This window comes from Indicator indicator, chromosome 13 (assembly GCF_027791375.1).
Source record: "Indicator indicator isolate 239-I01 chromosome 13, UM_Iind_1.1, whole genome shotgun sequence".
NCBI lineage: Eukaryota > Metazoa > Chordata > Aves > Piciformes > Indicatoridae > Indicator > Indicator indicator.
Window position 1 is genome coordinate 8,415,209 of NC_072022.1, and position 26,707 is coordinate 8,441,915.

Consider the following 26,707-nt stretch of genomic DNA (forward strand, 5'->3'; position numbering starts at 1 on the left):
GGAGTGAGGGAGGAGAAAAGGGAAGAAAACTGAATCTGCAGCCAGTTTTATAGGGATGCAGGACTTAAGGGAACGAAATACACTTTTTAGTACACCTCCCGGACCTCTCTAGCCTCTGGAGGTCATCAACTTTGTGGTTTCTTAAAGGTACCTATCCTGGAAACCATCACAAAAACTAATAAATGAAGTCCAAAGATTTAATATTCTGCCACTTGCTTGATGGAATTTCTGCTTCCCAGGTTTTCGCCTCCCAAATGCTATCATCACTGACAGTCATTCACAGCTACACTGTTAGCTGCTCTGGGTGACAGATTTGGACAGGGTGGGGTAGTGTGTGCCTGTTGCTGACCTTAGAATTCAGGGGCAAGAGTGATGGTTCAGATCCATTAGTATGGCTCCATCATCAGGTAACAGAGTTTTGCCAACTCATTCTGCTCACATGAAGTGGCATCTTGGCTTGTATCAGGAATGATGTGGCCAGCAGGACTAGGGATGTAATTCTGCCCTGTGCCTGGCAGTGGTGCAGCCTCACCTCGAGTGTTGTGTGCAGTTCTGGGCCCCTCATTACAGGAAGGCTCTTGAGGTGCTGGAGCAGGTCCAGAGGAGAGCGACCAGAAAGGGACAGGAGGGAAAGTCTGATGAGGAGAGGCTGAGGGAGCTGGGAATGTTCAGCCTGGAGAAGAGGAGACTCAGGGGGGACCTTATCACACTCTGCAACTACCTGAAGGGAAGCTGTAGTAAGATGGGGGTCAGGCTCTGCTCCCAGGCAACTTGTGACAAGAGGAGAAGGCATGGCCTGAAGCTGTGCCAGGGGAGGGTTAGGTTGGATGTTAGGAAGCAATTCCTCATGGAAAGGGGAATCAGCCACTGGAAGGGACTGCCCAGGGAGCTGGTAGAATCACTGTCCCTGGAGGTGTTTAAGGCAAGATTGGATGTGGCACTTGGAGCCATAGTCTGGGTGATGTGGTGGTGTTAGGTCATAGGCTGGGCTTGATGAGCTCGGAGGTCTATTCCAGCCTCAATAATTCTGTGATTCTGTGAAGTCCTTGCCTTTGCTTGAGTTAAATCAAGACAGTTTGGGACGAGTTGTCTTCTTTGTGAGTTTTTTTTTTTCTAGCACCTGAAGTTACGTTCCCACAGGACTTCTAATCTTCTGCTTCATTTCCTTTGTTGTGAAAAGGATCATATCCGTTTAATTGAAACATTGTTGAATCAGTGTTTATTCCTTGAACAGAATGTGTAGCCCAGCTTTAGTCATTCTTAGAGGATTCAATTTTGCTCTTGTTGCTGCAGAAGTGATACAGCACTTAGCACTGATGAAAACATTTGAAAACTATAAATATTGTGGATAGTAAGGAAGGACTGTTATGTCCATGAGCAAATGGTTTCTCCTGGTTGGGTGGGTTGGTTTGTTTGTTTTTTGGCTGGTTGGGTTTTTTCCTCCTCTTGTTCTGGAGCAGCACAGAAGAAAGCAGTCATTGGTGAAGGACAATAATCAGGACAGCCCTGAGGTTTCCTTCCTCCTTGCAATGTGTTTGCTAGAACAGGTGAACAAGATTGCTCTAAAATTTAGCATGCTAAGAAAAATATTTTCAGACCCCTGGAGGATTCAGCTCTGACATAGTAAGCTCCAGGCTTTGTGCAGGCAAGATTCTGAGATTCCAGTAGGCAGGCTTAACAACTGACCTTTTTGTTATAATTGCTTATGTAGCTTTAAAGTCAATGTTAGTGATAAGCGATTGTGAAAGATTTCTGACACCTGGATCCAGTGTGGCTATGAGACATTACAGATGATAAAGGAGCAGCGTGAAGTGCAAACTCTGCACAGCAGGGGGAGAAGACTTTGTGTACAGCCACCACCCAGGTTACAGCATGGTGCTTACATCTAAACATACATCCAATGTATGTTTAGATCAGAACGCACACAGGGCCTTCAGCTCCTTTAAAAGGATCACCAACGTGCAGCAGGTCATTGATGTTTCACATCCACCACATGCCTACTTTCTTAGACCCCACTGCAGTAAGCCAGTTACCCCAGCCATCCCCCCAGTTCCTGTTTTAGTTCAGACCTGGACTGCACTTTTGGAGCAATCCCTGTCGTCACCATCACATACAACTCTTCAGTTTGCATGACAGAGTGGCTTAGCTGATGCAATGTAGATTTGTTTTGGGTGAAGCTAAACTGAAGGATGCCCTCCAGGAAGGCCCCTGAAGTGCCATATGTTCAGACCATGGGACCACTTGGCAGCTAGACCAGACCAAATCCATCCCAAAATGTGCATGGTGTAAGTGTGCAGCCCTTGCCACCAGCAGCTTCACTCCACACATTCAGTCCTGCCTTGCAGACAGCCTCTGGAAAACAAAATCAAATGTCTACATATCTGATTGCAAGCCCTGGATCTCACTGAGACAACATGCTGCCATAAGTAGCTACAAATGGGGAACAGCAGTTTTTAGCTCTGGATTACTTTGTGGATGTATTTTGGATCATATAATTTAAAGGCAGTGGCACAGTCTTCTGTATACCAGTAACACAATGAAATGGTCTCCTGCTTTACTGTGCGTTCTGCCAAACAGAGTTAGTGTACTGTATTACTCTCTCTAGACTGGCTATATTATCTTAGATTGGAAGTTGCAGTCATTAGTTGGCTTTTGAACAGGATCAGATGCCAAAGCTAATCTGAGTTCTCTAGCAAAGCATGCAACAGTGTGAAAAATTTCACTACAGCCCCTGCTGCAAAATCCCTGATGATCTACTTCCATCTGTCTGATTCCTGGGAAGCAAAGCCTCAGCTGCAATGGGTCACCTGGCTGCAGACACTGGAACAGTCAGATCTAAGCTGTTTGGGGCCATTCAAAGTGTTTGTGCGTTGTCCACAGGTTATTGCACATCAAAAAGAAGCTAACTGAAGAAGAGCAAGTCAGGTTGGCAGCACATGTGTGCCGTGGAAATCCTTTCAAGGTATAACTAAGCCAAATCCCCTCTATGAAGTTATTTTGGGCTATGAGATTTGTCAGGTCTTTAAGGCTGTGCAGAGATATCTGTGATCAATATGTGGATGGGGCTTCCAGTACAGCAGAGCTGGCTGGTTTTCTGGGTTCCCAGAAAATTGGGAAACAAAAGGCTGTCTGCACTTTATGCCAAACACTTTCTTTCTTCTCTCTTTGTCTTGCAAAAATGTTCTGAGGAGCTGGAGGCTCATTCATTCCTCAGACTTAACATCCCCCTATTGTATACAACCAAAGACATGCTCTTCATACACAGTGGGTATTAGATGGGGCACTAGCCCAGAGTGTCTGGCTCAAGGACACAAAGCCTGGCTGGAGGAGTCAGGATGAGTACAGGAGTCTGCTCTGAAGAATTAAAATCCCATGCTTCAGTTGCAAGACAGGTGTTCACATCAAGAACTCTCCACTGGCAGTAGATGGATGCTCAGGGCCAACAGCAATATGCCTGCCTTCTATGGTTTGCTCAGCTACAGTAAGGCAGTCCCCAGCAGAGATGGGGCAGACACTTCAGGGTTACCCTGGCAGGTTTTAAGGAAGCACCATTTGCCTTTTGTGCTGGCTTTGCCAGCAGAAACGTTACTGGGATCCAAGTTTTGAGGCACATATCTTGATGGGTTCCTTTTGGCTCTCCCAGTGGGCAGTAGCGCTGGCCTCCACACCTGAGAATATGCCACAAACCTTTCCTTTACTCTGTGTAGGTGACACAGCAGCTGATACAAGAGGCAGAGGGTAAAGCCACTTCAATTGTCACACTTCATAACATTTTCTCTAGGTTGTAAAATCCTGCATGTCCAACACCAGTTCAGGTGATGCTTTAGACCCAACAGGGCCTTGCTGTTAATTGGCCTGTTGTAGCCAACCTGTCAGTGAGCAGTCAAATGTTAATAATCTAGCACCACTCTTTTTCAGGGTGGAGGTTTTAGCAGCAGAGAAATTGAATCTGCAGCCCTGGTTATGACAGCTCTGAAATTGGTTTAATGCAGAGGAGATCTTTCCAGCATTAGGAAAGATAGAGCTCTGGAGATGATGTGTGCCATCGAGTCTCACAGGTTGGATTTAAGAGCAAAGAGGCTATCTCAGTACATCAGCAGCTTATGATTGTAATAGGGCCAGTGAGCTCCTTGGCAAGTTCTTATCTTCTGCAAGGTTGTACCATGGGTAAGGACCAGCAGGGTTTTGTCTGTGTGCCGTCCACACCATCCACATGCTCTGCCTTACAAGGGCTGGGACTCACTCACAGTCCTCTTCTCCCTGACATTGTTACAACTGCTTTGTTTCATGTGTGCCAGGAAGAGAGGCCTAAGAAATCAAGCTGGAACCCAGGGGAAATAAGTTTCTCTAACTAGCTCTGATGCCTCTTGTTTATGGAACACCCTAGACAGGCTGGAGAGTTAGGCAGGCAGAAACTGAATGCAAGCAGCAAGGGCAAGTGTAGAGTCTGGCATCTGGGAAAGAACAACCCCAGGGACCAGTAGAGACTGGGGACTGACCTGTTGGAGAGCAGGGCAGAGGAGAGGCACTTGGGGGTCTTGGTATATAGAAAGATGACCATGAGCCAGCAATGTGCCCTAGTGGCCAAGAAGGCCAAGGGCATCCTGGGGTGTATTAGAAGGGATGTGGTGAGTAAGTTGAGTGAGGTTCTTCTGCCCCACTACTCTACCCTGGTGAGGCCACATCTGGAATATTGTGTCCAGTTCTGGGCCCCTCAGGTCAAGAAGGACCTCAGGGAACTGCTTGAATGAGTCCAGCACAGAGCCACTAAGATGCTGAAGGCAGTGGAACATCTCCCTGCTGAGGACAGGCTGAGGGAGCTGTAGATATTGAGCTTGGAGCAGAGGACCCTGAGGGGTGACCTCATTCATGTTATAAAGATGTGCAGGGCAGTGTCAGGAGGATGGAGCCAGGCTCTGCTCAGGGATGTCCAATGATAGGCCAAGGGGCAGTGGGTGCAAGCTGGAGCAGAGGAGGTTCCATGTGAACAGAAGGAAAAACTTTCAGTGTGAGGGTGACAGAACACTGGAAGGGGCTGCCCCAGAGAGGTTGTGGAGTCTCCTTCTCTGGAGACTTTCAAGTCCCACCTGGATGTGTCCCTGTGTGACCTGTGCTGGATTCTATGGTCCTGCTCTGGCAGGGGGGTTGGACTGGATGATCTTCGAAGGTCCCTTCCAATCCTTAACGTCCTGTGATCCTCTGACTGTTTAAGTCAAAGGCTCCAATCCATCTCCTAGGATAGCCCTGTCCAGGGTACACAATGACATCATAGTAAGACTTCCCATAGGATGCTTTACAGGGAAGGAATTGCACCACATCAGTTCTGCCAAGCTCTTCATCTTTGTGGTAATCCAAGACAGTGAGTTCTAAAGAACTAGAGGCATTCAAAACCTGCCTGGACATGTTTGTCTGTGACCTGCCCTGGGTGATCCTCCTGTGGCAGAGGGGATTCATCTGGGTGCTCTTTTGAGATCCCTTCCAACCCCTAACATTCTGTGATTCTGTGAAGCCAGCTGGACTTTCAGTGCTCAGGATCTCAGCTCGAAAACATAGGAAGTAAGGAGTCTTCCCTGTACTCCTCAAGGTGAAGGTATTTTTATTAAATGCCCAAAACATTTGTAACTTTGATTACAAGATTTTGAGGATAATTTTAATATAAATCATACCGTGATAAATCTGGTATTGACTGCTGATTTTCCTCCAGGAGATTTCTTTTGACTACCAGAAGAAAACACAGGGTCATGTTTATAAATGTATAACCATTTAGTTTTCTAACTTATACCTTGTTATTATGAACCATAATAAAAATAGCAATATCACAAAAGTAACCAAAGGCTGAGAGAGTTGGGGCTGTTCATTTAGGAGAAGAGAAGGTCCCAAGGACACCTTACTGTGGCCTTCCAACATCTGAAGGGGGCTACAAGAAAGCTGGGGAGGGACTTTTTAGGGTGTCAGGGAGTGATAGGGCTGGGGGGAATGGAACAAAGCTAGAGGAGGGTGGATTTAGATTAGACATTAGGAAGAAGTTCTTCACCGTAGCGGTGGTGAAACACTGGAACAGGTTGCCCAGGGAGGTGATGGAATTCCCATTCCTCAATGTTTTTCAGGCCAGGCTGGATGTGGCTCTGAGCAGCCTGGTCTAATGTGAGGTGTCCCTGCCCATGGCTGGGGGGTTGGAAATGGATGCTCCTTGAGGTCCCTTCCAACCCTGACAATTCTGTGATTCTATAATCAATTTTTTTGTGCCCTGTGCTCAGGCTCAAATTGATGCCAAGAATCTTGCTGTGGCCCCATAGAGAGATCACTGGTTCAAAGCAACCCATCTGGCTGTGTTTCTAGGGCTCCTTACATTATGGCTTTTCTTCATAGTTATTTCAGGATTTAACAGATGAGGCAGTATGATGCTAATTTAGGAAATCTGTTTTTCTTGTATGCAACTAACATATCTTCATCTTGTCCCATCCTGCCTCATGATCATTATCTCTGGATGCAAAGATGTATTTCTGGATACTGGTTTGGAGTAAGCAAAGCTGATAATGTTGTTAATGAACTTCAGATGCTTTATCATAAAAACAGAATGTAGAGAAGACAATGGATGAGTTGGGATTCCCAGGTTAGAAATTATCCTGGAGTTTCACCAAATCCCCAGGCTGCCAGGAATTCAGTACCAGAGACAATGCTCTCAGACCCCCCCCCTTCACAGGAAGCAGTTCCTAGAAGGGTGATGCAGAACTGGGTGGGCCAAGTGCCATGTCAGTGAGCTCTGCTGCAGTCACTGCTCCAGTCCATAACAGCTCCAAATTTTAAAAGGCTTTCAAATTCCAGCCTGAGATAAGACACAAAATTAAAAACCAAATCAAGTTATTCCTTAGGGGTGAAATTTTGAACCATGGATTTGAGCCATAAATTTGAATTTGGGACCCATCATCAAGAAAAAGTGACGCAAAAGACAAAACACATCACTTGCTCTCTGTGCCACATCAATGAATTGCAGGATATGTGGAGGCTTTCCCAAATAACTCTGTGAAGTCATTGGTATCTAAATCTTAGTTCTGGAGCCTGTTCTCTCACCCAGTGCACCCAGGCTCTCCAGGGAGGTGTGGAAGTGAGCAGCCTGGCTTGAAGATTCTTCCCAAGTTATGTTCTTGTCAGCACTCATTAAGTTGAAAGCTCTGTAACTATCAGGATTGCATGAGCAGCTCATCAAAGGCCAAAGAAATTAATTTGGGCATTTTTATCTTGCTGAAATACTTGGTAAAAATATGTGCCTGCATGGTGACCAGGCCAAGAGCTGAAAGCAGAACACAGTTCTGAAGTATGGTGGGATGGACAGGTCTGAATTTGGATCCCCAAAAGTCATTGGGCTTGTCTGCTTTGTAGCCAAAAGTGAGATTACAGTTTGTGTGAATCTGTACATTTTGATCAAGGTGACCGCTCAGCCATGACAGGATGGAGCTCAACGTGTCTTTCAGAGAGTCTTCTACCACTTTTGGTCAATACTCTGCTGTGTTCCTGGGCAGATGTCAGTTGTTGCTGCAGGGTTACCTTGGGCAAGTCTTTGCTGCAATCACACCTTTGTCTCTAGCATTCACAGGCTTCCTCTGTGGTCAAATGGATAATTTCATCAGTCCTTGAACATGAAAAGGTGGTTTAAGACAGCTTGTGTCCACATAATAAAGATCTGCAGCTTAATTACAGAAACTTGTCCAGCACTTAATATTTTTTTTTTTTGCTTGTCTAGGATTATTGGGTCAGCTTGCAGGACCTGTATTCTGCTTCTTGCTTGGGTGTTTCAAAGTGAAGCCAACTGAACAAATACGTACCTTGACCACAGACAATTCCCACAAAATCAAGGGCAGGTAGCCCTCTTAGTCATATTTTTCAGAGGCAGTGAAGTTAGATTGTTTGCTAATGCTGCTTCACAGCTCCCAGAGCTGGGGACCAGACCTGCAGGGACGGTGATTTATTTGACAAATATGCTCTCTCCAATCCACAGATGGTCCAGGCAGAGTCAGAACACTTGCAGATACCATATTGTCTCAGCAAGTGAGTTTCTGCTCTGCAGCAGGGCTGCACACTCCTATGTAGCAGCTTGTTATTTTAAACTATCTGCTCTCTCCTACTTCTAAAAGGCCACCAAGAAGACTTGTTAACCAATCTCTTACAGAGCTAGAAGGGGGAGGAAAAGTGGAGTGTGAAGAGTAGAATATCACCTGCCATCTGGACAAAGATATGATGAGATGTAATGTTTGATCACATGCCAAGAGAGAGCTCAGCTAGAATTATTTTAAAGCATTTCCAGACAGATGCAACCCTAGGTCCTGGAAGAAGCTACACTGAGGCAGGAGGACACTGGACTCCATCAGACTGCCTGCAAGGCATCCATTGTGGCTTTAGGCTCAGCTGCAGGTCATCATCATGTGGCCATTCATACAGCTGCCCCTCCACCCAGTAGCATGGGAAGGAGAAATTGGGAGCAAAATGCAAAACCCTCTTGGGTTGAGATAAGGAAGTTTAATAGAACCATACAAAGAATGAATGAACAACAGGAATAGCAACAATGGTAAAGGATAACAATAAGAGTAAAGAAAGTAATATGTAACAACAAGTAATGGAGAAGGTGACAGCCTCACCCAGCCTCTAAAAGCCTGACACTTAGATGGTGGGCAGGCCTGCAGGTGTGGTGGTCTGACACTTGGGCAGGCATGACATTCATGGTATGAAATACCACACAGACTGCTTCAGCTGGCTGTCCTCAGTGTGGCCCCTCCCAGCTTCTTGTGAAGAAAATGACCCCTGTCCAACTGTATCCCAGGGCAGTATCATTGTTGCATATGGAATGTTGTGTCCAGGTCTGGGCCCCTCAGTTCTAGAAGGACCTCAGGGAACTACTTGAATGAGTCCAGCACACAGCCACTAAGATGCTGAAGGCAGCAGAACACCTCCCTGCTGAGGACAGGCTGAGGGAGCTGTGGCTCTTGAGCTGGGAGCAGAGGAGCCTGAGGGGTGACCTCATTCATGTTGATAAAGATGTGCAGGGCAGTGTCAGGAGGATGGAGCCAGGCTCTGCTCAGGGATGCCCAATGATAGGCCAAGGAGCAATGGGTGCAAGCTGGAGCAGAGGAGGTTCTGCAGGAACAGAGGGGAAAAGTTTTTCAGTGTGAGGGTGATAAACCACTGGAACAGGCTTCCCAGAGAGGTTGTGGAGTCTCCTTCTCTGGAGACATTCAGAACCCACCTGGACATGTTCCTGTGTGACCTGCCCTGGGTGAGGGGGTTGGACTGGATGATCTTTTGAGATCCCTTCCAAGCCCTATCATTCTGTGAGTCTGTGATCATTGCTTTTGGGAGTGCTGCTGTGGTCTGAATAGAGCTTATCCTGCGAGTGGGTTAAAGACTTGTCCTCAGAATAAAAAATATGCCAAGATCAAGTGCTGTGGTATGAGGTTTCTGGTCACAGATTGTGAGATATTCAAAGACATGTTCAGCCTCTGAACTTGGACAGGTTTAGATGGAGTTGGACACTTGTGTTTCATCCAGAAGCCCATATGTCTTTGAGAATGCACTGTTTGTTGATCCACATAAATCCTGTGCACTGATACCAGTGCTGAACTTCTCCATGCTGCTGGCATCAGAAGGATGTCAATGAGGTCAGTGGGGAATGCAGAATAGGCTTTATTGGGTGACGAGCACCATAAAGCAGATGCCCTTCTGCAATGCCATCCTTTTCCTTGGGGTGCAGCAGCACTCATACAGGCATCATGAACACCATCCAGTCTTGGCTCTGCAGCCACAGTGAAATGCCACCACTGATAGGCTGTGCTGGTGTTTATGGTTCCCACTTAATATGTTTTAAATGACTTGATGAGCTCTAAGTGTAACATCAGTAATACTAAGATCAGTAAGTATCCCAAGCCAGTTTCTCTGGAAGGGAAGCCTTGCAGTGCTGTAGACCTCGGTGCAGCTTAGTGCTTTTATCCCATCTGAAGATCTGGCTGAGTAATTTGTGCAGACCATAAAAGGGAAACCCATTATATGCTATAAACAAAGGGAAACTGTTACTCTGGGAGCCTGTTGGTTAGGTATTTCCAACACTCATCATTAAAATCCCTTTCCTAAAGTATGGCACAAACTGCTTGCAGAATGGGCTTTCTCTTTTACTGCTTCTAGTTTCACTGACTAAATTTATGGAGTCATTAGGTTTGCATGTGGATCTGTGTATTTGCTGTTCTCCTTTGGGTTGTAATAAAAGGAAATTGTGAGGGGAAAAAAAAGAAAAACAAAAGAAGAGAGAGAGACCATTATTTATCTGGCAATTTTGAGAATATTTGTAGGGAGATAAAATGGCAAGCAAAACAAACAAGTGGCCCAGTCCAGAGGGACACCCAGTGAGCAGCTGGGTTTTGATACAACAGCTAGTGACAGTCTTCTGCTGGCTTCCTGGCTGTCCCTGAGCACTGCACATGGAAAGCTGTCACCGTTTCTGCCATGGGCTCCGAACATAAGGGGCTTCTGTACCAGTCTGAGCTTGCACTAAGAGGACAAGGGAGCAAATTACTTGCTCTCATGATCAGAGGTCAGGAGCACTGTGCTGTTGCTTCCAGGGCATTCTTTCTCTGCACCTTCCAGCTGAGGATACTCAGGGTGCCAGTGGCAGTGAGGCTTCTGGCCTGGTAGGGCAAGGGTGGCACTGCTTGCTGTTGCCGGGAGCAGCACTAAGGCTGTCCACTGCCCTGGCAGTGCTATTACTGTGCCAGGGCTGTGAAGGAGCTGGGGTTGTCCAAGGGTGGCAGGGTATTCCCTGCATACCCTGCAGCCTCACACCCGATCATACTTCTCCACCAACTTCAGTGGAGCTTTATCACCTTCACAGAAGTGCAAAGGAGAGTCCAGTCAAACTTACTGTGTCCAAGGCCAAGAGGCTGGGTTAGATTTACCTGGCCAGGACAGATGAAAGCTAGGGGGACAGGTTAGGAGAAAAATTGCCTGTCCTCTCACAAATCACCTCCAGCCTCTGCTGCAGCAGGGGGGTGTGTGCAGATTGGGCCAGACATTCCTAACACCTCCCTGAGGGACGAGGCTGTCTAAAGCAATACAGAGATTGGTTCGTGCCTGGAAGTCCCATCCACGTTTTCATCTACAGATGGTGAGAGACTCTACTGGGATGGATTTTAAATGGAGCATCTTGTGTTTTTCTAAACCATAAACAGCTTTTAGGGCAATCCATGGTTGCCTTATGCCCTCCCTGAGCAGACCTGACACACTGAATTCTCCCCAAATGGCTGTAGTATCCACTTAGCTCCCTTTGATTCCAAACACTGTTCTGGTCTCTCTAATGATCTGTGTGGTAGCTACAATTTTTTTTTTTTCTAGCCTGTGCTGTTCAGTAAAACTAGAGTTAGCACAAACCAGACCTGTGTTTGTTTTTCAAAGCAAACCTAATTACTTTTCTTACTGGAATTGCCTTTTGTTCAAGGAATTAGATTGAGACACAGGAAACAAATTGCAGGCAGATGCTAATAGTTTTGCATGTAAATTGCCAGCATTTCTTTTGCAAATATTTCATGCAGGGTTTTTTTTTTTCAGTTCAACAATTAAAAAAGAATCTGCTTTCAGTAATACAGACACTTAACAAAATACCTCAGGCTCTAAATCTCCAAATAGTAAACAAATCAATTTATTTATTTACTTTGTATGCAAAAATAATTCAGGCAAATCAATTTCTTTCTTTACTTTCTAGGCAAAAATAATTTAGCCAAAGATGTATTTCAAATGAAGATAAAACCAGACAAATTGCCTTTTTTTTTCTTTTCTTTTCTGCCAATCACAAGTGTGTGCTTTAATGAGGAGATTTAATGGTGGTTTTTCTGAGTGAGCTGAGTTCATGATGGTGCTGACAGAGGACCAAGAGCTCCATAGAGTTTGTGCAGAAAACAAGAGTCACAGTTTCTTTCTTTGTTTAAAGACTGAAAAAAAGATCAGTGATTAAAAGATGAAGCCATCTGTCCTCTCACTGGCTTGTATCTGGTCATGCTGTCTCTATCAAGGAGAGAGTTGGGGAAATAGGTGAGTGGAGTTTGTTCTGAGCCTGTTTAAAAAGGTTTCTGTACTGAGTGAGAGAATGAAGTGGATACTTCTGACCCCAGGGCTTTTGATACCATTATTTCTGGGGATATGTCCTTGTGTCCTTATGTCCCATTGGAAGCATGTGGGTGACACAGCTTGAAGGTCCTTTTGCTGGGATGAAGGCTGGATAGGGCTCTGAGCAACCTGATCTAGTGCAAGGTGTTCTTGCCCAGGGCAGAGAGGTTGGAACTATCACAGGATCACAGTCTCACAGTATATCAGAGGTGGAAGGGACCTCAGGAGATCATTGAGTCCAACCCCCCCTGCCAGAGCAGGATCACTTAGGGTAGTCCACACAGGAATGCATCCAGGTGGGGTTTCTCCTTATGTTGAGGTGAAATCTTCTATGTTGAAGTTTGAACCTGGTGTTCCTTGTCTTATTACTGTGCACCACTGAAAAGAGCCTGGCTCCATCCACTTGACACCCACCCCTCAGGTGACCCTTGAGGTCCCTTCCAACCCTGACAATTCTGTGATTCATCTATGACACATGCTGAACTTATTTTTGGGTTCACATACAGTTACTGCATTCAAACTACTCCACAGCTAGTGTCCGTAAGCTGAAGGATGGAACTGATGTCCATCAGCTGGAGCTCTGGCTGAAGAGATTTGACCACTTACTTTATTTGGGCTTCAGCCTGCAGAAAAGAAGGCTTTGGGGAGACCTTAGAGCAGCCTTCCAGTATCTGAAAGGGGCCTACAAGAAACCTGGGAAGGGATGTTTTACAAGGGCTTGTGGTGACAGGGTGAGAGGGAATGTATTGAAGCTTGAGGAGGGCAGATTTAGACTAGATATTAGGAAGAAATTCTTTACAGCAAGCGTGGCGGAACATGTTGCCCAGGGAGGTCATGAATGCTCCTTCTCTGGAGGTGTTGAAGCCCAAGTTGGATGAGGCCTTAAGCAACCTGGTCTAGTGGAAGGTGTCCCTGCCAATGCCAGGGAGGTTGAAGCTGTATGATCTTTAAGGTCCCTTCCAACCCAAACCACTCTATAAGAAAACATTGGATCCCGGGTCTACCCATCTAGCATATTTCATCCACACTGAATTAATCTTAAAAACAAAGCAAAAGCTTGCATGTCCCAGTGGTCTGACAATAAATCAGTGCTTTTCCAAAAATGCCTTTGGTTATCTCAGGCTTCGGCCTGTGCAGCAGTGGCTGCCACAAACTGCATTATTAATGGGAAGCCTGTTATGCTCACCTCCACTTACCTCTTTCTTCCCAACTCAACCCAAGACAACTAAAACACCAATTCCCACTTGACTCAAAATAATTGCCATAATTCATTTTGACAGCAAAGCATGTGGAGAGGTTCTGCCATTAATATCCCAGTAGCCTTTTGTTATTGATAGGCCCAAGCCATGAGCAAAAGGCATGTGCAGAAACTAAGTGACATGCTGTAGCTGAAGGATTGACACTGGCAACCAAAAAAGAAAGATGTCAATGACCTCTGAGGACATGGGGCAATAGCCTCAAACTAGATAAGAGTAGATTTAGGTTGGATATTAGGAACAGGTTCTGCACCATGCAGGTGCTGGAGCACTGGAACAGGTTGCCAGAGGAGGTAGTTGAAGCCCCATCTCTGGAGATACTCAAGGGGAGGCTAGACAGGGCCCTGGGCAACCTGACCCCCTGCTGACTGCAGAGGGATCCTTTGGAGATGACCTTTGGAGATCCCTTACAACCCAAACCACTCTGTGATTCTATGGAATGGAATGGATATGGATTTGCACAATAAAGAGATTTAGAGGACACTCCAAATATCCCCAGGTGGTGCTTGGAGAGGTTGGTCTTTGTCCTGCTCATCTGTCCCATCTCCTTTTTGGTCAACTGTTTTTTCCTTCTCCATCCTCTCGAGCATTGAGTCCGCACACAGTAGTGTCCACACCAAAGTTTTCTGGTGCTCAGACCTGTGAGGACCCAGCACTATGTCAGTGTGGCTGGAGGATGAACTGCATCCTGTCGTGTGGTTGTCCCTACTTGGCACAGTGGGACGCTGCCCCTTGTTGATGAGGATAATGACAATGAATTCAAAGGACATTATTTTACTAGAGTTTAACTGCAAATCTGTGGGGTTTCTAAACTGCCAAATGGACAGAGCTGGGATGCTTCTTGGTGCTGTTGCCATGGTTAGTGTCCCAAAGTGCTATTTCCAGGGTGTTTTGAGGGACCCAACTCAGAAAAACAACAGGACAATTTTGTTTGCTTGTGGGGGAGGTTAAACATTTAAAGGAAATCACTATTTTTTTTTCTTTATTTTACTTAAATCTTCTAGGTTGCTATCTCTAAATATACTTGCTTTAAAACAACGTTTTGCTGATGTATTGCTACAAGTGGATACCCAATGCAGCATCTCCTTTTATGAACTGCTGCAAGTTCATAAAATGCAAATGTGTACAAGGAAAAAAATGCAAATAAACTGCAAAATACTGCACATCAGGAATTTTAAAACAGGTCCTTTTAAACCATAAAATATCTAAAATAGATATTTAGCTAAAATAGATATTTAACTAAAATAAATATCTAAAATAGGTATTTATCTAAAATAGATATCTATCTAAAAGAAATATTTATCTAAAATTAATATTTATCTAAAAATTATATTTATCTGAAAGAAATATTTATCTAAAATGGATAGTTGTCTGAAATAAATATTTATCTTAAATATTTATCTGATTTTCAACTACACTTAAATCTAGATTTTTTTTCCTTTCTGAAACCATATCTTCAAAATGCATTAGATTTTGTATTTCCCCTTCATTGAAATAATAATAATAATAATAATAATAATAATAATAATAATAATAATAATAATAATTTTTAAAGCCCAGTCTTTGTTCCATGCTGAAATTAAAACAAGTTTAAAATCCTGGTATCCTGTGCACAATAAATTCCATCTCCTTAGTCAAGTTGGAAGGTATCCTTCACAGCCTGCCAACTCTTCAGTCCCCTTAATTTTCTTGATAAATTTTTATTGGTAGAGGTAATGAAGGCATGGGGAAGGAGATTGAGTTGTCCAGTTTGGTTTTAGAGATGTTCTCCACCACGGGGCTTGCTCTCTGGAGGGGCCTGATGCCAAGGAGAGTCCTGAGCCAGCCGCTGCCAACTGCCCAGCTCCTGGGTGAGCTGCGCCTTCTGCGGCAAGACAAAGCCTGGAGATAAAGAGCAGATTTAAGGAGTGCTCAAACATTGATCTTTTGGGAACCTGCTTCAAACACTCTTTTATAGTGCTCTAAGTCATCTAGATCTCTCTTAACTTATTTCACTCTCTTCTTAAAATATTGATTTCTTCAGCAAGGAAGGCTCTCTTAGATAGGGCAAAATGACCTGTTGGGCTGACAATGTTGTTATCTGTGTGCTGCTAATGATTGATGCAAACTTCACATGTGCAGCACAGCTCCATGCTTTATCTTTTGTGGCTTCAAGCCTGCCTGGCTCCCTCCGTAGGTCTGCTGCATGCTGAATTTATTATCAGCCCAGCAACACTTTACGTAATCCCCAAAGTGCTTGGGAACACAGACCTGGGTGTTGCTGAATGTTCAAAATGTTCACTCTTCAATGAGGCCTGCAGTAAATAGGTATTATTATGCCAGATGCTTTGCTCAGATCTTGGGCAGGGGTTTTCCATTAGCAAGGTTGGAGAAGCTCTCAAAGACTTCGGAGTGACAAGAGCTTGGGCAAGAGCATTGCTCTCCTGTAGCAGCACCTGCCTTCACTCACCAGGCTCTGAGGTACCTTGTCTTGCTCTTAGAAGAGGGGATTTTCTTGTCAAAGCAGTTTTTCTTCAGAAAATGCATATTAATTCTGTCTCAAGGTTGTTTTTTTCTCCCACTGGAGGATTTGTTCAGCCAGGATGAATTTTCTGCTGAAAATCAAAGTCCAGGAAAAAAAACCAAAGCAAAACAAAACCACCCACTAACAAGCATATCTGACTCAGTGAAGGTTCTGGAGCCCATTGTCACAGAGTACCCTGGCCAGACAGCTCTTTTTAAAGAGGTTTGGTATTTCCCTGTTTAAATATTGAGAAGTTACTGGGATATGACAAGTTTTGCTCCACAGCTGAGTGTGGATTCTTCCTTGAGGCTTTATACAGAATCCGTACAAGTGGCAAAGGCACAGCTGCCCCAAAGCCAGCACAACCTCAAGGGGTGTCTCAGGCAGACCCATGTGTCATGTCACCAGTTCCTGGGCAGGTCTGGGACCAGTTCTCAGTAGCTAAAGAAATACTTGGTCTGAAGTCTTTAAAATGACTTGTTTCTCTTTATTGAAAGATTCCTAGGCTTTGTGCCAGCATTTCCTCCCATTGCTCTTAAAAAGAAAGAAATTATTTACTTGCTTTTGTACTCTGGTTTCTCCAAATCCACTTAAATGCCCCTGACAAAGTGCCTTTCACCCATAAGAGTTTGAAAAAGCCTCAATATTTATTTCAGACAATGACCGTTGCACATTTCCAGCCCACCACAGGAAAGGCAAGAGCAAAGCCAGGGGAAGGCAATGGGAACAGCAGATGAGTGGCAAGGATGTCTTTGCCTCTCAGCTGTCATACTTTTTTATTTATTTATTCTTTCCTGGTATTTCAGTCTAAATCCTGGCAAATTCCTTTGACTTTTCCTTCACATTTTTTCATGCCCATTCCCTGTTTTGCTCTGTTGAGGGAGGGGAGCCTCCCCTTCCAGTGGGGAGTTCTCTAGGTTATGTATTACTGCTGGGAGCTGGTGTTGCCCATGCCTCTTGTTCTCCATGACCCCCATGTATCACTCGATACCTGATTTAGTAGATCAGTGATTAATTCCTTCCATTGCTTTTTTTTCTCTCTCTCACTGCAGGATGTTTTCACACCAGAGTGCAAATTTAAGGAGTCTGTCTTTGAAAACTACTACGTTATTTATTCTTCCACGCTGTACCGGCAGCAAGAATCCGGGCGAGCTTGGTTCCTGGGACTCAATAAAGAAGGTCAAATTATGAAGGGAAACCGAGTGAAGAAAACCAAACCCTCATCACATTTTGTACCCAAACCCATTGAAGGTATGGACTCTGTTTGTTTCCTCTTATCTGAGGGCTATGGGGAGTTTGCCACTTCAGATTTGAGGCTTCCTGAAGGGGTTCCTGTTGGGTTGCAAGACTGAAAGCAAAGACAATGTTTGTAATGTTTTAGAAAGGTGCTGGACTGTGCTGTTAGCATTTTGTCTGCTTCCTTTCCCTTACCATACACTTTGCATGTTGTCCCAATGGGTTTTATTAGCTTTAGGGTTCTAAAGGATTAATGTAAAAGCTCAGGAAAGGACAGCAGCCCTGAAGCAACCAGGAATCCAACCCAGCTGTGATCATAACTTTGGGTTCTCTGTGAGGATTTTCCCAACATCCTTCAGTGGGTTTCCCATCCCAGGCAGAGTTGACAGAGATAAGATTTATCTTACCTAATTTTAGGCTTTGACAGTGTTTATGGTAACAGAAGATGAATGGGTCCTCCCAGCACAGCTGGGGATGTGCTTTATTTGCCTACCCTAAAATGACTTAAATCTGGTTTTTCTCATATGTAGAGACATCCTAGTTAGTCACTGGAGGGCAGAGAAACCTTATCTTAGATGTCCAAAGTTACCTGAGATGCTGTCACACCATATGTCTTCGTCACAGCCTGAGGCTTCAGTGGGAGTCATGGAGCTGAAGTTTCGCCCTCTTGCTGCTGGCTGTACACCACTGAAGTGTGCCACAGATTCATGCCAGAGCGTTCTGCTTTTTATAGATAGAGATAAATAGATGTCATGTGATGAGCCTAGTACTTAACAGGTGCTAACTGCTTCTAGAAACTTTTTGAAAAGCACTGCTTTTCGACCTTCAAACTAGGTGTCTCTTTCTGACCCCATCTTGAACCTGCCAGTGGCCACCTCAGGGGCATGGCTGCCTTGGGCTGGTCTTGACTGCATCGCTCTGTGCTCTCTCTTACTACTCCATGTTGGCTGTGTGGTCAGGGCTGGACATGTGTGAAGAGAAGGAGTAAACTGGTGCTTTCCTCACAGATACTACTCACAGCTGTCAGAACAGCTACTAGGGCACAGCTCAGTCCATGCACTGGTAGCTGTTCTAACACCTTCCCAGCTAAGGTGCAGGGGCAGACAGGAGTGCATGCATGAGTGAAAGGCGAGTTTGGGAAGACAGGCTTGAAATCATCTGTTGGACCACTGAAGCAAAGCATGATAAGAGAAATTGAATGTTAGGAACAAGTTCTTTGCTATGAGGGTGGTGGAACACTGGAACAGGTTGCCCAGGGAGGTGGCTGAGTCCCCTTCCCTGGAGATATTCCAGGTGAGGCTCGACAAGGCCCTGGGCAGCCTGATTTGGTTAAGGATGTCCCTGCTGACTGCAGTGACGTTGGACTGGATGACCTTAGGAGGTCCCTTCCAGCCTGGACCATTCTATGGTAAATTTAACTTGGTGTTCCACAGAAGAGAGAGATGTTTGAAGAGCAGAGAACGGCTTGAAGACTCTTGTCCTGTGCTTGCTTTCAACATCTTTTCTGCAGGCAGGAGCCTTGTCTTGTGTATCTGAGACATTAGTAGGTTTGGTGCCCTAAGCTCTCATTGAGGGGCAGAGCCTCTTTCAGACATGGGATCAGTCACCAGCTTCTCTTCTGTCTCCTCTCCTCCCATGGCTGAAAGGAGAGTCTTTTGGCAGTGCAGGGTTTCCAGCTCCTTCTGGAATTGCTTTGCTGCCTGGCTGCATGTTGGCACTGATGGATGCGTTCCTTTGGGTCCAGGCTTTGTTTTGATGCAGCATGTGTGGTGTCTGCTGCATGCGTTAAACTTGGCCATTCCCAAGACTCTAGGGAAGTCTTGCCCTGATAGAGGTGCCTGACCCACAGCAGATATCTCATTGCAGCAAATGCTGCTCTGACTTTCATTTTGACAAACCCAGCCCAGCCCAAGAGCTTCCCTTTCCTGCAGTTGCTTCCTCCCACACTTGCTTCAGTCACAGCTGTCACATAACCTCCTGAGCGAGTGAATGCTTTGGAAGTTGGCAGCCAAATTAAGGGCTCCTCCACCCCTTCCCTCCTCCACATGCTTTTCAGTCAGCCTCTCTGAGTGCTGCTGCATCAAAGAGCTGGCAGTCTCCCAGGCTGAGGCACGTGTCAGCTTCCCAAAGCATTCAGCTGTCTGGGACTGTGACTTCAGACAGAGGACTCTGTTCCCAAGCCTGAGATTCATTGTAGGTCGCAGAGGCTTGTGGGGTGAGTCAGAGTAAAATGCACTCAGCTCCACATGACATTACTGGGCTGCACCCATCAAGGTCTCCATGAGCAGACCTTGTGAGCAGAGATGTTGCAGAAAAGGGCCAATTTCTACCTTGTTTCAACAGCTGCTTTCTCTTCGTCATGATCCTAAGGATGTATTGCAGGCAGCACTCCCCTGCCGTATTTGCAGGTCCTTTCTGCTGAACGTGCATGGGCTTTGCTGCTTGTTCAGGCTTTACAGCTTCTATCTGCCCTTATACACCCAGGTTTCCCTTTGCTCTGGTACCGCCACCAGGATTAGCCTTGCCACATGTATGCAAGGAGAAATCTGGTCCTCTGGGAAGGAAAGGTGTTAGATATGTTGCTAGGAATCACTTCACCCACTCCTTCAGTGGCGGTTACCTCGGAGATGACACTTCTTTTGCCATGTGCGGAAAAATTATGCAGCATGTTAGTGAAGAGAGCGTTCACAGGGAGAGGAAATGCAAAAAAAATCCCAAAATTATTCCCAGAGCTCATTTGGCTCCCTGCTTTCTGAATTCAGCCATCCTTTCCTCAAGGATTCAAATGGACAGTACACTAAATAAATATGAAATACCCTCCCACATCATTTTTAAGGGCTGCTTATGTGTATGTGTGCATAGATACACTGTGGTGTCTGTGTACATGTGTGTGTGTTATCCCTGGCTTTTAGCAGCTTCAGCTTTCTGCTTCCTAAACCCACAGAGTGTTTGACTCCTGTAGGGTGTCAGGGTACTGGAGGTGTTCTGTGCTCTTGATAACAGCTAGAAATATTTTGGGCTTTGGTTGGTAGATGGAGGTTTTTTTTGTTTAGTGTAGGTAGGATTTGTTTGGTTTTGGAAATGGCATTAAGCTTAATCAATATTAAACCACAAAAAACTTACTAAGTAATAGTAGGGGAAATGTTATGTTCCTCTCCCATCTGTGCACAGGCAAAGCCAAGGCAAACAGCCTGGCAGGCAGCAGTTAATGTACTGTGTGGTGCCAGTTTTGGTTAAAAACACACATATGCAACACATTTCTTTTGATATTTTTATTTCTGATGACTGATCATTCCAGCTAAAGGAGCCTTTGAAGTGCTGACATATAGACTGAACCACACAAGAAATTAGCTTGAAGAGTAGAATTATCACTTAGGTACCAAGCAACCTTTTAAATCTGTTTCAGCCTCTCTAAGTGTCTGTAGTGATTAGTGCTGGACAAATGCTGCCATCCATAATGCCCTTTGGTCTTTCAAATATCCAAGCCCATGTCAGGCAATGGGAGACCTCTCCAGGCACTTGAGAATTTTATCAGATGCTTATTGTGGATGTGCTCCACTATTTATATTTCCTTCTCCTTGAAGACCTCCTTTCCAGATTGCTCTTCCGAAAGTGCTACTTCTCGTCTCTCGCTTGGCCCGAGCCACAGTGCCTTTGGCCTGACAGATCTGGCCACAAAAAGCAGAAGACAACTGTTTTGCCATCTGAGTCAGCAGACCTGTCCCTAGCTCCAGACTCAGAGTGCTTCAGCCCCCATGATATGGACAGATCTCAGCTGTGAAGGTGATCTGTTAATGACTATTCTATCTATTTATTACCATTGATGAATCTCTCTGTGCAAGGAGCAGCAGCCAGATCTTTCTCAGTGTGTTTCCCCAGAGATGCAACATCCTGGTTTTTTTTAAGGCAAAGCATCCAGAGAAGTCCCCTTAAGAAAACCAAACACAACAAATCCCCACCCTCTTCTTCAAGTCTTCAGCTCATCTTTTGGATCTGCCTTTCAAGTGGGCAGGCTTTGGTATGTTTCCTGTCTCACACTAATTCACTTGTTCCTCTTTCAAGCCCATAATCACCTTATTAGATGGCAAGTGCACTGTGTTTTAACTGTGCTTTTGCTTGGCTTCTTCTCATCCTGTGCTGTGTTTCTTACCTGAACAAACTGTGATTCCATCTGGCAGCATCCCACACGTTTAGCCGCCAGATAGACAGGAGCTCAGATGTGTCTGAAACGCTTCAGCTGGGGACTGGGTTTAGAACACAGTAATTAGAGGCAGAAAACAAGGGTGCATAATCACTTGCTCCCTCCTGCCCCTAGCTGCTGCTCAGACAATTAATTCCCTCCACCCAGGCGTTAGCTGATGCAGCCGCGACTGCAGATGCCACTGCTCGGAGCTGAGGCATCCGTCAAGGGAAGGAGCTGGCTCCCGGGCTGCCTGCCAGGGCACGTGTGCCCAGCCCTGTTCAGACACCAGTCCAGGCAGCCATCAGGGCACAGAGTGATCCCACAGGGCTAAACAACATGCCTACCCGTGAAACAGCAACTTGGGGTCCTCTTAGCTTGCTAGAGCCTGTGGCAGGGAGAGCCAGGAGTGGAGCTGGGTGGATGGGATATACATCAGCCCCTTTCCTGATCTTTCCCCCATGTGCTAAAGAAAGGAAGTGGACTTTGTTGCATCCCCTGAACCCCCTCAAGCTGCAGCAGTGCCAAGTGAGACACAAAATAGCATGTGCTTCCCAAACTCAGGCAGTCTCTGATGCCCAGCAAAGCAGCACAGGGTGTGTCAGTGCTGTGCCTGGGAAGCAGGAACAAGGCTGGGATCCTGTGCCAGTGAACAGGTAAGAGACTGATCTGTTCTTGGGTAACAGGCAGCCCCCTATTTTGGGAAGGATACTCCCCACTACCCCCTTCCCCTTTGCTTGTACCTCCAATCTCCTTCCTGCCTAATTTGCCAGTTGTTTCTTTGAAAAAAAAAAAGTTTTCTTGTGTGTGTGCATGGCAGGCACTGCTGGTTAGCAGGGAATCAAGAGCTACAAGAACCAGACACAGGCACATCTCCACTGCCTTCCTGTGGCTCTTCAACAGATCAAGCTAACAGCACTTTCCAATTAAAGCATGAATATAGATGTGTTGATTAGAATCTGGGACATAGGAGCTGATTATCTGATTGAAGATCCAAAGCATGAACTTGGTTTCCAGACATTAAGGGCTGTATTTGGCTTGGGGTGTGGGTGTGGGTGGGTGGGAGAAGCAAGGCAAAGCAGGGGGGGAAACTTGTTCTTGCCAAATTGCTCATCATTCCAAAGCTGCCTTGTGTTGTGTGCTCCAGCAGACTTCCCAAGAAACTGGGCGTGCCAGCTGTCACATTGCTGCTAGTTTACCTTGGTGCAGGTGGCAGGGCAGTGTATGTTCACACACACATGCACAGAGACCCCCCCCAAATAGCCCTGTCAGCGATTGCTGCCAGTCTTGAACCAGCAAGATCTACTTTCAAGCTGGGGAGATCTGGGTGCTCACAACAGTCCCATTTGCAAACACCCCCTCCCTGGGTCTGTGACTAACATCTCTGTTACTCCTTGTACTGAGGAAGCCTGAGCCTGACTCATGTGCAAAGTGCAATCCAAGAGCCTGTGTTGCACAACATGTCACACTGTCCTTAAAACCCCAGGCATACACAGCCAGGGGGCTGGGGGGGTCTGTGCACACCCCTGTGTGTGACAACACACACATTTGCTCTGGGTAGGAGAACAGCCAGATACTGGCTGGTGCACTGATACTGTAGGTGTATCTAAATACTGAAAAAAAAAAAAAAAACTTGTCCCGTGCTGCTACAGCTTTTCTGGCATGGTCTGTTGGCACAGCCTGTCTGATAGAGAGGCTTTGACAGCTCTGAAAAGCACAATGTGAGCAGCCTCCAGCCAAGCTCCATGGCAGTAATTGTATCATGCACTAGACTGGAAGATGAGCTTACAATGCCTCCCCCTTTTGCTTGCTAGGTGCAGGATTTCCTTAATTACCTTAGCTGCAAATGTAGCCCAGTTACTCTGTGGGCCTTGTTAGCAGCTAAACGTTTCTTGCCCAAAGGCCATGGTGAGAAGCAGGGAGCTGAGAGAAGGCATCATGCAGTGGGGCTGCTCCTGCAGGCTTTGCTTGTGCTCAGCCCTTGTGGTTAAGCAAGCCCAAAAGGGTGTTGGGATGAGGATGAGGTGAGCTCAGTAGGCGCAGCTGAACTTTGGCAGAGCTTTGTTTGTGGAATGTCAGGGGCACTGGGGCAGTGCCTGCACAAATACCCTGCACAAATGCTGGGGAAACATCACATCAGAAAATAAGGTCAGTGACAGCAGTGATGTGCAGCCTCAGTCTCATCAAAAGGGTCTGCAACTCAGGCTAGGAAATCAGAAGGGCACAGATTTTTTTCCTCAGCTGTTAGCCTTTTCATAGTGGTCTTTAAGATTTAATGAGGTGCTTGGCCACAACAGACAACTTCACCATCACCAGTTTGTTGAGTGACACTAATTGAGGCATGAGGGGCAGCTCAGCAGCTGAAAGGGGATACAGAGCCTCTTCCTTCTGTTGCCACCATGCTGCACGCTTCCCTTGCAGCATGCAGACAGCCTCACTAGTCTGGACAGCTGATAGGCAATCTTGGCATTGCAGATCCTGGTCCAGACCCATGGGCTGAGCCATTCAGTTTCTTCTTTTCCTCCCCCCCACCCCCTCCCATTTTCATCCAAAAATGGTTCCTGTAGCAGTAACAGTTTGCAGAGTGGTACCAGGCTCGCAGCTGTGCTGGGAAGTCCAGCTTGTGTGTGCTCGAACTGCTTTGAAAGCTTGGATGAAAAATGCTTTATGGGAAAACTCCTTTTTTTTTTTTTTTCCTGTTTTTCACTGCTCATATATTCACTGCAATTTGCCTCTTATTAATACACAGTTGGCTGCACTTTATCTCTGTCCCATGTTGTTGCAGGCTGCTACAACTGTTTATCTTGCTAGGAGTAAAATGCAGCGCAGTGATGTCATTTGCAGCCTGCCTCTAATCGCCAGGATTTCTCTGCAAATCAGGGGAGATTATAACTATCAGCACTTACTTTGCCTTTTTTGTACATGGTGCAATTTGTTGGCTTGTTTCTGTGGATTTTTTTAATTTTTGTCTTTGCTGTTACTGATTACCTGGAACCAAAATCTGATGGATTCTATCCCCTGTGTTTGAGCTCTGTGCCGTTGTTTGTGACGTGACAGCTTTGCAGAACGAAGGGCAACCAACACAATCATATTCTTAGTTTTTTGAAAAGATCTGGGCATGACATTTGCAGTCTGGCCCTGCCTTAAGCTCTCAACTCTGGTGTGCTTGCCCTTGAGATGCCTCATTTATTACAATCACATCTACACCCCACCACGAGGGGTGAGCTCATCAGATGTGCTTCCCTTGGTGTGAGATGCTGAGCCAGTCAGCATGTCCCTGCCAGTCCCTGCTCTGGCACACCTCACATGGCACAAGGACAGCCATGAGGACACAGCCCACATGGTGAGTTGGAGAAATGCTTTATGCGTGAGGGTGTGCCATGCCTTGGGCAGACATTACTTTCTCAGGCTGTCTAGGCTCCAGCAAGTACACATTGCTTAGCCTGTGTCTGGCGAGAAGGTGCCCTCCATCCACCCTGTTCTCAGGTGCTGCCAGGTGACCACACAGAGCTGGTGTGGTTCCTGGCTTGCTGTCACTGAACTAGTCACCATGTGTTTGCCTTGGCCTTGTCTGACTGTCTTGGTATATGGGGCAAAAATGGAAGGGCTGAGTGCAGACCTCAGCCGTTGGCCAAAATAACCAAACAGGCTTGAGTCCCCGTTTCCAGATTCAGAGCTTAACACCCAGAAGGTCTGGATGACTTACATGTAACTGTAGTTTTGACTCAAGACTCTCAAAGGCTTCCTGTTGGAGATGAAGGGCTAGGGATCAGGTTATTGTTGGAGCAGTTGTTAGATGGTAGCCAGCATCTCAAGACAATGCACGCTGCTGCAAATTGGATTATTTTATAGATAGGAATATGACATTAAAAAAAAACCACAGTAAAGAACAGAAAACCTAGACAGACTTACCTGTGAGAAATGTCCTGGTTCTCTCTGTGTCTTTGGAAGAATCCAGAGATAGAAGGAGGAGCCTGACTGACAGCTGGGGCAGGTAACCTGCTTGGTTAACAGGATCCATAGTGATAGGATGAGGGCCAATGGCTTCAAACTAGAGAAGAGCAGATTTAGATTGGATGTTAGGAACAAGTTCTGTACTGTGAGTGTAGTGGAACACTGCAACAGCTTGCCCAGGGAAGGTTGACACCCCATCCAAGCTGAGGCTTGACAGGGCTCTGAACAACCTGGTCTAGTTGGGGATGCCCCTGCTGAGTGCAGGGGGCTTGGACTCGATGACCTTTGGAGGTCACTTCCAGCCCAGACCATTCTATGATGATTCTATGACCTACCACTGGGTCCCTGAGGTTTCTGTAACTCCGTGGTGTGTTTGTGCTGGGGCTGGAATTTCAGTTCCCCTCCCCAGAGGCTGTGAGTGGAGGGCTGCTAACGAGTGTCTTTTCTGTCCGCAGTGTGCATGTACAGAGAGCCATCGCTGCATGAAATTGGAGAAAAACAAGGACGCTCCAGAAAAAGTTCAGGGACACCAACCATGAATGGAGGCAAAGTTGTTAACCAAGACTCGACATAGCTGACAAACACCCTCCCTTCTGCCAGCTCCTCCCCTCCCACCCACCTACCCACCCCACCCGGCGAAACCACACTGAGACGACGACGGCTGAGCAAGGCAGGACCTACCGGTAGTGGCTAGGAGTCTGAACTCCTGAATCTTTCTTTCTGTAGGATGAGGAAATTGAATCCCAGATCCTGCCTGTTGCAACGTTTTAAAAAAAAAAAAAACCAAACAACAACAACAACAAAGTGAAGAAAAAAAAAACAAAAATAATGTTTTAAATCAGGACTCCATTAACATTTTCAAAAGCAAACTGTTTGCTCTGTGATCAAAGGGGGGAAAAAAAACCCTCAAAAAAATCTCATCTCTGCATAATAACAATAATAATAACTAATAAATATCATAATAACGACAATAATAAAGATGTTACCTTTAAAAAATAAAACAAAGCTTTTGGAAAATTGAACTTAGCATATGATGTGCAAGGAACACGTGGGAAACGCAGCCTGGGACTCTGCTTTCTGTCTTGTACTTTCACCTCACGTTCACACCACTGTTTTATTCCATCCCTGCTTCCCCTGGGGATGGATGGGATTTTACACACAGCAGGAAAGGTAGGGATGGATTATGACTGTGTTTGCTCTGCTAATCAATAAAATATGGCCTGTCCAAATTAGGAGTCTTGACAGTTATGGGCAACAAAGTAGCTGCTCTGTATTCAGCTTTTTTCCACCTACATTGGAACACTGTGTAGTTATTTGTTGCTAGTGTCACTGTGTGAGCGTGTTTGACCCAAGCCTGGCTTTTTGTGCCTTTTTAGCATAATTCTTTATATTTATAGGCTTGGTTTACTGTCTTAGTTGCCAGGCGAATTTTGGAAA

General features: G+C 45.8%; 1 protein-coding gene across 2 annotated transcripts in view; it reads left to right on the forward strand.

Annotated features, from left to right (window-relative positions):
• The window catches only part of FGF12 (fibroblast growth factor 12), a 180,487-nt gene extending 154,643 nt beyond the window's left edge, over nt 1-25,844 (forward strand). For both annotated transcript variants that reach the window (XM_054385886.1, XM_054385885.1), the window contains exons 4-5: nt 16,953-17,151; nt 25,726-25,844. In XM_054385886.1, the coding sequence (XP_054241861.1) occupies nt 16,953-17,151; nt 25,726-25,844 (318 nt within the window). The remainder of the gene's footprint in view (nt 1-16,952; nt 17,152-25,725) is intronic.
• The last annotated feature ends 863 nt before the right edge of the window (nt 25,845-26,707 follow it).